At 37.4% G+C, this 13,201-nt stretch overlaps 2 protein-coding genes across 5 annotated transcripts; both read left to right on the top strand.

Annotated features, from left to right (window-relative positions):
- Nucleotides 1-6,402: 6,402 nt before the first annotated feature.
- On the top strand, nt 6,403-13,189 carry LOC107801051 (uncharacterized). Of its 4 annotated transcripts, XM_016624316.2 has the most exons (9): nt 6,403-7,051; nt 7,384-7,424; nt 8,079-8,240; nt 8,878-8,990; nt 9,069-9,134; nt 11,379-11,469; nt 11,587-11,654; nt 12,598-12,635; nt 12,777-13,189. In XM_016624316.2, exons 1-3 carry the CDS (start codon nt 6,487-6,489, stop codon nt 8,238-8,240), a joined length of 768 nt encoding a protein of 255 aa, XP_016479802.2. In that variant the 5' UTR covers nt 6,403-6,486; the 3' UTR covers nt 8,878-8,990; nt 9,069-9,134; nt 11,379-11,469; nt 11,587-11,654; nt 12,598-12,635; nt 12,777-13,189. The 4 variants fall into 4 exon arrangements, with proteins under 4 accessions (XP_016479802.2, XP_075090797.1, XP_016479803.2 ...); XM_075234696.1 differs by having other exon boundaries at nt 11,379-11,654; nt 12,768-13,189; XM_016624317.2 differs by lacking the exon at nt 12,598-12,635 and having other exon boundaries at nt 12,768-12,904.
- LOC107801050 (uncharacterized) lies at nt 8,859-12,945 on the top strand. Its single transcript, XM_075235737.1, has 6 exons — nt 8,859-8,990; nt 9,069-9,134; nt 9,805-9,868; nt 11,578-11,654; nt 11,728-11,777; nt 12,768-12,945. Exons 1-6 carry the CDS (start codon nt 8,859-8,861, stop codon nt 12,943-12,945), a joined length of 567 nt encoding a protein of 188 aa, XP_075091838.1.
- Nucleotides 13,190-13,201: the final 12 nt, after the last annotated feature.

The following is a 13,201-nucleotide window of genomic DNA, read 5'->3' as shown; positions in this document are numbered from 1 at the left end:
TTAATTATTATAAAAAATACTTCATTTATAAGTCATTTAATTATTTTTATAATTTTTAAAAGTTTAAAATTAATAAAACTTTTATTTATTGTTTTTTTCTTATTTGGACTGAAAGTCCTAATATTTAGAACTTTAAAATTTTACTTTATATAGATCATGCACTTAAATTACGCAGGATGCCTTATGCACCGGGCTGCCCTTTTTTTTTATTCTAATTCTAAGTCATTCTTTGGCTTAAATATGTCATGGATGAGTTTTCTTTCAATTATAAATTCTCTCACAAGCTTGCTTTAGTATCTTTTAAATTTGTTTTATTTTCATTGCTATTTAATTTAATTTTTTGATCATATGAAAGTTGTAGATTATTAGTTGCCTGATTATATATTTTAAGTTCTATACTTTAGCACTATTTAGGTTTTTAAGGACTTGTTCTTGCTGAAATTGAAAAGAAAGCATGATAACTTGTGAAATTAAAGTTATAATATTATTAAACTGAAATAAATTTTAAGTTGAATTATTGACTTATGATTGAGGAATTTTATGAGACCTTCTTTATTATTGAATCGTTATACACGATTAACATATATGATCATCTTCAGGAATTTATACTTTTATTTTATTATTTAAACACAATTAGCGAAATGTCCTCCGCTATTTTTACCCTTTAAAAGTAGATTTTTCATTGGACAAAATTGTAATTAATTTATTTTTCTAATATTTGTTATTTTAAAATCAACAAAAGTTTTGGTTATTAAATATCACAACCCAAAATTCACTATAAGTCGTGATGACGTCTAATACCGCCGTCAGGCAAGCCAACGGTGAGTGACCAACTTAATTACTCATTTTTATTACTTTTAAAATCATAGTTTCCATTAATTAAATAATATAAAATGGAATTTACAGGGTAAAATGATAATATTTACATGAACTACAATAATGAACAACCAGTTGGAACACCCAAAATTCGATGTCACAAGTGCATGAATATCTACTAAGGAGTACAATAAAAATTGCAACATCTGTTTGGAATACAAGTTAGACAGAAGAGTATAAATAACTCTAATGGAGACTCTGTATGCTGCGAATCGTAACATGGAATGCAGCTCACCATAAAGTCCCCGCAATAGCCACGCCTCTGCACCCAGAGGACCATCAGAAACATATATATACCTGCACAATAAGTACAGCAAGTGTAGAATGAGTACGTAAATCAACGCGTACCCAGTAGGTATCTAGCCTAACCCCAGAGAAGTAGTGACGAGGGGTCGACATCGATACTTACTAGTGGTCCAATAAATCAAATGTAGTAGGAAGTAACAGATGTGAGGCAGAATAAATAAACGAAATAAACAAGTACAAATACGTGGTACAATGCTCCTCTCAACGATGAACTCAAGCTCTCAATTAGCGATTACCTCCTCAATCGGAGTATATATATATAATGGACCTCACCAGATAGGTCGTCACAATTAAAACCAGGAAAAACTCACAGATACACTGGTTTCTTGTCAAATATTACGCACGATCCATAAGGGTATTTATAGAAATGCTGAGGCATACGGCCCGATCCCATCATACTGTGCGCACTGTCGAGGGTCGAACGACATGAACCATAGATGTATCTATTATACTGTTGAGGCGAACGAACCGCTCCCATGAGAGTGTGGTACATAATCCTGCCGAGGCGAATGACCCGATCCCATTAGAATAAGAAACTTTAATGGGTCCTTGACCCCAAGCACGAATAAACGTGTGAGTTATAAATTTTAAGGAAGACCTTTCGATGAAAACACATAGCGCGAGAGAAATTCATAGAGGAGCACAATTATTCTGTGGCTAATCATGAAGCCCGTAAAATCTCTACAAACGCAAGTCTATCATTCTACGCAAGTCTGGTCTCAAGTCGTAATGCGAAATAAAGAAATTAAACGAGCAAAGATAACCCTATAGTACAATTATAGCATGTTGTGAACCTAAGTTTACCCGGACAATAATATGAATTTAGCTACGTACGGACTTTCATCACCTCGTGCGTCCGTAGCCCCTGCAACAAGTAGCACATATCAAATACATCACCTAGGGAAAGTTTTCCCCTCACATAGTTAGACATGAGACTTACCTCGCTCCAAAGTTCCATAGTCGGCTCCAACGCCACTCCAACACCTCAAATCGATGCCCGTCTCTCCAAAACTAGTCAAACAATGTGCAAATCCATAAATATATACTCTATTATCCATAATTAATCAGTTTATAATAATTTTCAACTCCCCCCGAAAAGTCGATAAAGTCAACCCTCGGGCCCACGTGCCCGGATTCTGAATTTTTTTGAAGATAATCATTACCCATAACACCACAAACTCAAATACATAATTTATTCCTAATTCCATATCCAATTTCGTGGTCAAAATCCAAAAATACTAAATTTTAGGTTTTCTACCAAAATCTCACAATTTCTACTAATTTTCACGTTTAAATCCTTATAGAATCCATGCATTTAACTTATAATATGTGGTAATAACTTACCTTGCCATAGATGATGAAATCTCCCCTTGAAGTTCTCCAAAAAATCGGCCAAACCAAGAGAGTAATGTGTAAAATGAGAAAAACCCCGATTTTTAAACAATCTGCCTAGTTGATTTTCCGCACATGCGGAACTCCTTGCGTGTCTGCGCCTCTGCTTCTGCGGAAGCTACCTCGCAGATGCGGCTTCCCCCAAGGTGCCAGATTTTTCCGCTTCCGCGGGCATTCAATCGCAGGTGCGCATCCGCTTATGCGAAAATCTTCTGCATCTAGGGACTCCCCAACTCGAGCACCACTCCGCACCTACGCGCCCATGACTGCACCTGCGGTTCCACAGGTGCGCTATAGCACCCGCACCTGCGATCATCCAGACCCATACCACTTCCGCTTCTGCGCTTCTCCGCCCCCATCTGCGAACCCGCATGTGCGGTAAATTTCTCACACCTACGAATCCAACCAGCCTCACTCCCTACCGTTTCTGAGACCCCTGGACCGCTTCTGCGGTCTCGCACCTACGGCCATAACCTCGCAGGTACGATCGCACCAGAAGCCTTAAGCTTCAGCAGTTCCTCCAAGTCCAAACTCGATCCGTTTCCAATCCAATTCGCACCTAGCCCCCCCGGACCCTGTCCAAACATACCAACACATCCCAAAATACGATACGGACTTAGTCGAAGCCTCGAATTACGTCAAACAACATCAAAATTACAAATCGACGGCCAAAAACTTTCTTTCAACTTTCCAACCTTCAAACTTCGCCGAACGCGTCCGAATAACACTTAAACATCCCGGAATGATGCCAAACTTTACGTACAAGTCACAAAATAACGATACGAACCTATTCTAAGGCTCAAAACTCCAAATGGATTTCGATAACATAAATATCCACTTCAAACCAAACTTTGAAATTCTAGAACATCCAAAATGCCAACTTCTCATAATAGGCGCTGAAATGCTCCTGGACCACCCGATACTCTACCCGAATACACGTCCAAGTCCGAAATTATCATACGAACCTATTGGAACTTTCAAATCCCAATTCCGAAATCGTTTACTCAAAAGTCAAACCTTAGTCAATTCTTCCAACTTAAAGCTTGCGAATTTAGAATTTTCCTTCCGAATCAACTCCGAACTTCCCGAAATTCAATTCCGGCCACGTGTACAAGTCATAAAACATGAAGTGAAACTACTCAAGGCATCAAACCGCCAAACGATGTGCTAGAGCTCAAAACGACTGGTCGGGTCGTTACATTAAATTCTTCCTTATTTGAACTATGTAAAAAGTCCTACATATTTAGGAATTTAAAACGATTTACTTAAATAATTTTTTTCCTTATTTACTTCATAATTAATTTGTCTATAGTTATTTTCAATTTGTTTTAAATTAGTTTAGGTTTGGTTTATACAAAGGTTTTAGATTCCCATTTAAATTCTATCATTAAATCTAACGAATTTACGTATAAAAATATAAATGCACAACCTAATATCAAATTCTAAAAAAACTTTCAAAAAGACAATCCACAATTGCATTTCAAATATACATTATTTAGTAATGTTTATATAAAACTAAAAAATTAATAATTATCGATATATGTACACGGCACGTAACCTAATTCTTTTTCGTATTTATACTTTTCTATCTATCTATCTATCTATCTATACTATATTAAAAGCACGAATATTCTTAGCGAAATATCGTTCGCCTTTTTTATCATCTAAAAATAGACTTCAATAACTCTACATTTAACTATTTTGTCAATGTAATAATATATTTTTTAATTTAAAGACGTCAATTGCTAAATGCACATAATTCATTCTTATTCTAAATTTTATACACTTTTTATTAATAGACGCAAAAAATACAATCTCGCGCGTAGGTAATTTAGCACTGTACATTTTATGCTTTATAGGTGAAATATCGCTGATAGTGCAAAAAAAAATTACTTTATCACAATATATAAGTTAAATTCATTTCTTCACTACTTTTTGCTCTTTTGAATCGGTTCTTGAACATTGATTTCAGCAGGTTAAATAAGGTTAAAAAAGAGTGGGACAACTGTTTATATGTGGTATTTGATCTCATACCAGCGGGACAATAAATAAGAAAATTATACATTCCTTGGTACAGTTCATGACCATTTTCACAGAAAGGAATAGCCACTTTACTCTCACTTTCGTCTTTCATCCGAGAACGTAGGGTTTCCTGTTCATGATCTCTCTCCAATATTTGACCTTATACTTGTAGGTAAGTAATCAGATGTTGACTGTTTCTTAAAGTTTATACGTGTACGCTTATTCTAGCTTCTCAGGTTCAGAATTTTGGGATATTATGAAATAAAAGTTAAGTTGGCTCTGTAGAATTAAAATGGGCCGCCATTCACTTGATCGTTAACCCTTAATTGGACTTCTGATGCTTGTGCCTTGGGATAATCTTCCTATTATATATTGCTGTACACTCTCAAATTCTTCACGTTTTAAGATATGACTATTTATGTATGGCGTGTGCATTTGATTGAAAGCTCTTTGATTTCTCCATTTTTTAGATTAATTAAAAAAGAGAATCTTGATTACTGTATGTGTTTGTGTACATGCAATTGATGGTTGTGGGTGTCAGGACCCAATTCGATCCGGCTGTTCTTGAGGTTTTTGTCCCCAAAAAATAGCTAGTACAAATCAAAAGAGGCACCAGCCCAATTTGATGGTTGAGAGAGTGTGTACAAATCAAAATGCACTGAATCAGATCATGATTTTTGCCAAAAAAATCTTATTAACTTGCTATTTTCCCAATGGCATAGAACTCATCTTGGAAGCTCATAAAATACAGATAAACGCACCTCCACTCCCTCTTTATTTGGTACTAATTCATCTTAGAGAGAAATTAAAGAGAAGACTTCGGTATTTTTTTGGGTTAAATTTCAGGTATATTTGTTAAGCCTCATGTATTGGGATAGCAATAGGGCAGGACAATACTTAAACAGGGCAGGGCAGGATAAGGCAGGTCAAAACACTTTTTAAGAAAATTTTGAACAAGGAAGGACATGATAGGTAATGAGTTCTAGCTTCATTAAAAGGTCAAAAGTTATAAAAACTTGAAAAATTCTTATAAAATGAAAAAAGTTAAAAAATGAAGGAGAGTCTAAACAGGGCAAGGTAGGATCTAATAGGGCGGGGCAAGGCAGGGCAGCAACTTGAAAAATGTTAAATAGGGAAGGATAGGGCATATCAAAAGCTTAGCAGGTCACACAACTTGCCCCTGCCCTACCCAATTGCCATCCCTACTCATCTATATTCTTTCGATTCTTCTTTACCATTGCGCAACTAGGTTGGAGGGTTGAGGGTTCGTGACCAGAGGAGGGAGGCGAGGGAAAGAAGAAGCTGGGTTTGTGGGGGGGGGTGTCGGAAGGGCGAAGCTTCGGGAAAGAAGATGTAGGTGGGGAGGAGTTGGGGAATATTTTAAATTATTTCCTTTTTCTTTTCTTTGTTAGTTTTCTTTTGATTTTAATATTTTTTAATCAAAATTATTGCATTCACTCTTTTTTTAAAAGCGTGGAGCCACACACTTTATCTGACTCAACAAAATAAATACTACATAACTTTGATTAACGGTCAAAGGGATTTAAGACAATAAGCTTTTTATCAAGTAGAATTGTCTAGATGAAAACAAGTGACGTAGGGGGCGAGATGTCAAATTGAAATAAGTACAGGAGTTTATTCGGCCTTATTCCATTTAATATTCTTTTGTTTCTACTCTATATACCATATTTAATGGGCGTTTGGACATAAGAATTGTAAAATTTTAAAAAAAGTGAATAAAAATTTCAAGCGAAAATGATATTTGAAAATTAATAAATGTGGATCAAAGTTTACTTTCACTATATAAGCAAGATATGACAACTAAAAAGGAGCACATATATACTTTTTGTTTTGAAAAGTTACAGTTGTTTTATTTAGTGAAGTTGGAAAATGGACCGTGGAAATTACCGACGTGGTGGCGGTGGAGGTAACCGTGGTCGTGGCCGAGGCCGTGGTGGTGGTAACTCCGAACAGGAGCAAGGCCGTGGAGGCGGAAGGGGTGGGTCCCAGATGGGTTCATACAATCAGCAGCCACCATTTCAGCTTCCGCAACAATGGGATAACCAGCCAAGGGCATCTGGTCCGGGTCAATATCAGGGTCGTGGGGCTCCTTATAATCAGCAGGGTACGGGTCAGCACCTTACAGCTGGTCAGAATCCGGGTCGTGGTGGTACTGCTTGGCCCCGGCCACCACCGCAGCAGCAGCCACAACAACATGGTAGTAGTGGCGGTGGTACTGCTTGGACGCGACCACCACCGAAGCAGCGACAACAAGATGTTAGTAGCGGCAGTGGTACTGCTTGGATACGGGCACCGCCACAGCAGCCTCAGCAACATGGTGGTGGCGGCAGCTGTGGAAACCAGCTGCAACGGGATGTAGAACCGAGTAGATCAGGAGCATCAAATGTTCGTTCTAGGGGTGCACCTTCAGGCTCTAGTCCTTCTCAGTCTTCTGGTATTAACTCATACCCTTACATGGTTGTTTTTTCATTTTATGTCTGCATAAGTACAAGAATTTTAAATCAACTTGATCTGAAGTTCCTTTATACGTGGCGTTTGAAAGTTTTCGACTCTTTATAAGTATCCATTTGATCATTTCTCTGTTGTTCTCCATGACCTTGATCCTGTGTCGGCATAGTTTGAGGTTTAGGAGTGCCTATTGCAAACACTATTTTTTGGTCCAGACCGTGCTTCTATTTTATGTTTGGATTCTTTTGAATATGGCTCCTAAATGTTTTATTTTACATTGGATTTGTGATGCTGATCTTCACTGTTCTGCTTTTATAGGTCCAATCCATCAAATGGATCGACAGCCTGTGAAAAAAATGGTATATATTATGTTCGTTGATCATTCGGGCCCATTTTCTTTTTCGGTAAATGGAATTAGACCATCCTACCCAACCAAGAGTAGTCGATAAATAATTAGGGTTCCCTTTTCATAAGAATACAAGAGCTGCGGCGTTCATAGGAGGGGATAGGTTTTGGAGTGAATTCTTTGCATCTTTTCATCTGGATTTTATAGTTCGTAGTACTTTTTTATGTAGAAAACTGCACCCGGAAGTAGGATCTGTGGCAGCACCGCAGCAGAAGCATATGCCCAGACGCCTAATTTATTGAAAGTGCATATACTGATTTATAGGTCATCGCTTTGCAGTTAGGAATAATCTCATGTCTACGCTGCCTGAATTGCTCTTATATCTCTTATAATTGATCTCATTTCTGCTTGAACATTCAGTGCTGCAAAGTTATTAATCAACAGAGTCTTTACTAAGGCTTTTCTGTCTATTTTTGCTTCCATTGATTCTATTAAGGATAAATTTTTTACTAAACAGCCATATTTTAACCAGTAATTTGTTTAAAATATAGCATTACGTCTAAATAAGGCCACTTTATTTGACTTCTGTTTTTTGTCGAGGAATTCTTTCAGGATTAAAGTTGAGTTAGTCCTCCAAGTCTTATTTGTGCCTCTTTGTTTCCTGTAGGCAGTTGAAAGCCAAAATCCGGACTACTCTCACTTTGTATCGCTTCCATTAGCCATATATCCTGAACTGGTAAACAAACTCATCAACTTTCAGAACTCAGTTCTTGGAATTACTGAAGTGTCCAAGTCCCCTACCTCAGAATCAAAGGCTTCGAACTATTAGGTATAAGATCTACGTACTGTGTTACTTTTCTTAAGGACAGGTTAGCTAAAATCCCCGTAAACTTGGCATGGGTTATTAGTTGCACATAGTATTAATTACCCTATGCACTTGGATATTTGACAGCATCTAACCCCTGAATGATCTCATCTCCAGGAAGTGACATACATGCTCTTGCTACGCTCTTTGCATGTCAGCATCTTAGGGGAAGTAAACAATTGGAATAAATAAACCATTGTATATGACTGTCAAGTAACGGGTGGAAAATACCCCACCTCTAGCTGATTCTTCAATTTCTCGTCACTTGCATGCACCTAAGCTCTTTGCCATGTCAGCATCTTAGGGGATAAGGACTATCAAATAGCTAAGTCGAGGAGTAATTAAGATTACGAATAGTTCAGATGTGCTACTAATAATTCGTGCCAAGTTTATGGGTTATTAGGTATTCTGCCTTGATTAAAAGATGAAGAGAGAAAAAGGATTCATGTACTAATGTTGTTGTAAAAGATGAAAATTGTTCTCTCTTCATTTCCTTATGTTTATTATAATATCTATCCCCATCTTTCAACCTAGCATGGGGACTCGGTGCTTCTAGTTCTTAATCTCTGACAAAATTCACCAATGTTTTCCACTCAAACAGAGTTGGGAATTGAGAAGTCCATCTTTATTAACCCAAAAACATTCCACTTGACTGTGCTCATGCTGAAGCTTTGGAATAAGGACCGTTTTGAAGCAGCTGCTCAGGTTTTGCAGGTAAACATTTCTACTTGAATGGCTATTTTGTCCCTTTGTAATATCTTTTTCTCTGTCTAACTTCTCAATATAAACCAGAGTGTCTCACCAAAAGTACTTGATGCTTTGGAGAGCCGACCTGTGTCTATAAGACTGAAGGGTTTGGTAAGTATTTATCCAAGTTATACAATTATGCACTTCAGGCTGCTATAGTTGATAACCATTACATGTTAATTCTTATCCGCGTAAGTTATATCATCTACTTATTGAAGCTAATTTTTTTGTGTACACAGCTGGTTTAGTTCTGACAATTTAACTGGCATCATAACCCTTTCCTTTGAAATTTATCCGTGGAGTTCGTATTTGCTTATCTGCTTGCAATCAATCTTTGGGTGAATCATCTGTTGCTAATCGTCTGCATAAAAAGGTATAGGTTAACGCACAAGAAGTGGATAACCTATTATTGGGGCGGGTTAAATAATGGGGCGGGTATATTACACCCGGATGTAATGACTACAATAAATAGCCACGTGGCCTATTAATATGTTGCCAACGCATTAAATGGGTCCACACATATTGCACCATTACCGGGAGGGGTAATTTTAAGCCTAGAAATAACATCGTGTGTATTTATGGACCAAAAGATGGATGGAGGGTAATTTCAGACCATTTACCAAGCAATAGGGGTAGTTTTGGCCCTTTTCCGTAAGAAAAATGATCAAAACACCGTCTGCCACTACTCATCCCATCTCATGTAAGTAGAGTCCAATAACGAAGAAACATGGAAAGATGTTGTAGATTGAGCAGAAGGTGATTAATGGTTTTCTTGCTGTAGCAAATGCACTTCACTATTAATGGCTATCTTGATGCAGCAAAGGATCTAGGATTCATTGAACAAAGTAAGAGAGGAGTGAAAGGAAACAATGGATGGATAGACTAGTGGTGAGGAATCTCCACCTACCGTAAGATTGTTGGTTTAAGTCACCAAAAGAGCAAAGTAGGAAAGGATCACTCCTCGGCTCAAACTTCTCGAATGAACATTGAAGGAAGACATCTAAGAGCAAGTCACCTTTCAGTATTCACAACTTTTAGCATCTTGAGCCTAAGATTATTGCAACTGTCAAATTGGAAATTTTCATATTGTATTACAGAAACTAATGTTTTTACATTGTTTAGGTTCATATGCATGAAGATCATCTATATTTTGTTTTTTCAGTATTAAATATTGTCTGAATTTAACTTGCACTTTATCTTTTACTTCAAAAACAAAATGATAGATCTCATACTAGAGATACTTGAAATGTCCATCTATAAGGTTCGAATAAATTTAAGTTGCCACCTGACGTGTTTGTTCCTTTTTCCCTTTTATAACTATACATGTGTTGAATGTGATGTAATTTTGCCATGCACCACAAAATTTCAATATTTTGTTGTGCAAAGTAAAATAACACGAGTTAACTTAATCAATTTAGTTGTACTTCGCTAGTGACTTTTTCTTTGGCTTTTTCCTTTTTGGAGAGTAATTGCCGGGCTTGCAGTATGTGTTTACCTCAGATATGCATATGGTCCACTCAGATTTTATTTTATGGATTCTGATGTCTATTTGTTGTGCTATAGCAGTTTGCTAGTTTAAAATATTTTCTTGTGGTTTGATGATTTTCTCTCATGGGCTAATAAGTTAATGGCTTGGGGAAACACTAAAACAAGAAAGAAAACCTCTCCAAACAGGATACAAGAATTAGTAGTGATATTACAGTTAATATTTTGTAGCGAAACAGTACGAATTGATGAAGAAACATAGATCAGGCCTGCCTTGAGTTTATATGCTTAAAAGTTAAAAGTACAACAACAACAACAACCCAGTATAATCACACTAGTGGGGTCTGGGGAGGGTAGTGTGTACGCAGACCTTACCCCTACCCTGGGGTAGAGAGGCTGTTTCCGATAGACCCTCGGCTCCCTCCCTCCAAGAACTCCCCACCATGCTCTTGGGGTGACTCGAACTCACAACCTCTTGGTTGGAAGTGGAGGGTGCTTACCACTAGAGCAGTCCACTCTTGTCATTCTGAATAAAGTGAATTAGTAAATAGACTTCTGTAATTTTTAAACTCCGAACCAAACAATTGGTAAATGTGTATAGAGCCTTCAACTGTGCCATTGGTAGTGATGTTGACCCACTTATATTGTATCTAGAGAATTCATTTACCTTTTCATGCGACACCAATCTCTTTTTCTTTTTGCTTCTTCAATTGTTGGTCTGTGTATGTGTGTGTCAGAGAGAGTGAGAGTGAGAGACTACATATCATATAGATTTTAGATGCTGGATGTTTCTGGGCTGTCGCTTCTAATGAGATTTCACAAGGTCTCAATTTTTCTTGGCCAGAACTCAGATTTGTTCTTACCCTGCAGGAGTGCATGAGAGGGTCTCCGGCAAAAGCTTATGTTGTATATGCTCCTGTGGAAGTAATTGGTGGTTAAGCCCTACTTTTACGTGCTTGTCGTATCCACAATTTCTGGCATCTTCTTCCCTCACTGTACCCACTAATTTTCATTTCTCTGCATTTGTCATTTCTAACGGAATTTACTACCTGCATTTGTCATTCCTTAGCCTTTCTAGAGGTCATCATTGATGCGTTCACTGAAGCTGGTCTTGTTCTTGAAAAAGATGCAAACCGGAAGTTAAAGGTATAGCTTTCAAGGTGTTAATTCTGTATTCTGGTTAATTTGGTTGGCAGTGCCTTTTTTGTTTGTCCATTAGGACTCTATTTCTGTTGATGCTGTGTTCAAATACTTTGACCATTCAATCTAGTGCTTCTTCTTCCTTGTTTTTCCTTCCCCCACGGACCCTACACTTTCTTTTCTCATAAAAACAATTTATTCATAACAAGAAATGGTAAAGCGCCCCCACAGGGCTGTGGTCTAGCGGTACAAAAGCCTGATTTTTAAGTAGAGAAGGGTAGAGGAGTGTGCTCATTATCTACCGAGAATCGAACCTTGTGCCACTGGATCTGGGGTTTCTAGGCTATCAAAAAAAAAAAAAAAAAAAAAAGGGCCTAAAAGCATAAGGCACCTGGTAGAGAATCTCTTAATACAGCCAGAAACCCTATTTTGGAAATGGAAGCAGTTCATTCACCATAAAGAGTCAATATGGCTACATCCATTTTAATTCTGACACCTCTTCGAATTAAGAACTCTCGAACCGTAACTCATTTCTCACCTCCTGCATTCCAACTTTATATGCCTGGAACTTGTTTCTTCAGTTGCATTTTGCTTGCTGGTGCATTCTTGTGGTGTGCATTTCTTTTTCTGCTCTAGCATCAAGTATTAAATACGTGAACATTATTCATCATCTTATTGAATAATATTTTCACTTTTATGGTTACTTTCGAGAAATGCTTGTCCCCCTAAAACTGTTTTTAGACTTGCACTTGATACAGTTTCTTTTCTAGATGTATTCTATAGTCTCTGGTGGCCTTTTTCCTTTTTAGATTTGATACCAGAATGCTTGTATAGCTTATCCATGAAATTGTCGTGATAAAAATTACTAAAATTAATATTTTTTTTTTGTGTGGCTATTTTCATGTTTTGAAAAGTTCCTGATAAGCCTTTTCTGCCCTTCCTAATACAGTTACATGCCACTATAATGAATGCGCGACACAGCAGAAGGTGCCATTTTTAATTCTTTCATTGCATAGTCTTGTTTATTAGTCGGCTTTAAGTCTCTAGCATGATGCTACCGGTTGCATAACTCTCTTTGTTGTTATGGTTGCCACTGACTTACTGTTCTCTAATTGGTAGCAAAAATAGATCAGGAAATGCTGATTCCTTTGATGCACGAGCAATTTTTGGTCAGTATGGCTCGGAAGAATGGGGAGAGTGTCTTTTACGTGAAGCTCATCTTTCACAAAGGTTTGTGTATGGTGACAATGGCTATTACCATTGCTGTGAATCCATCCCATTTCCTGAAGGGATGTAGCCATGTAGGGTGTGTTTGGTATGAAGAAAAACATCTTCAAAATAATGTTTCCTATGGGAAAATGAGCGAGTTTCTCTCGTATTTTCTAGTGTTTGGTAAGCAAGCATGTGAATATGTCATGTATACTAGTTGGTGAAGACATTATATATGATTTCTCGTTAATCTGTACATATTTGGACTAAAATTTTATTGTATTGTTAAATTCGTTGGTATGTAATAACGAAAAGACCCATTTTATGTAACATACTCATTTGGT

Source organism: Nicotiana tabacum, chromosome 17 (genome assembly GCF_000715075.1).
Source record: "Nicotiana tabacum cultivar K326 chromosome 17, ASM71507v2, whole genome shotgun sequence".
Classification (NCBI taxonomy): domain Eukaryota; kingdom Viridiplantae; phylum Streptophyta; class Magnoliopsida; order Solanales; family Solanaceae; genus Nicotiana; species Nicotiana tabacum.
The sequence above is the reverse complement of the archived record's forward strand: the minus strand, read 5'-3'. Positions and strand labels throughout refer to the sequence as shown.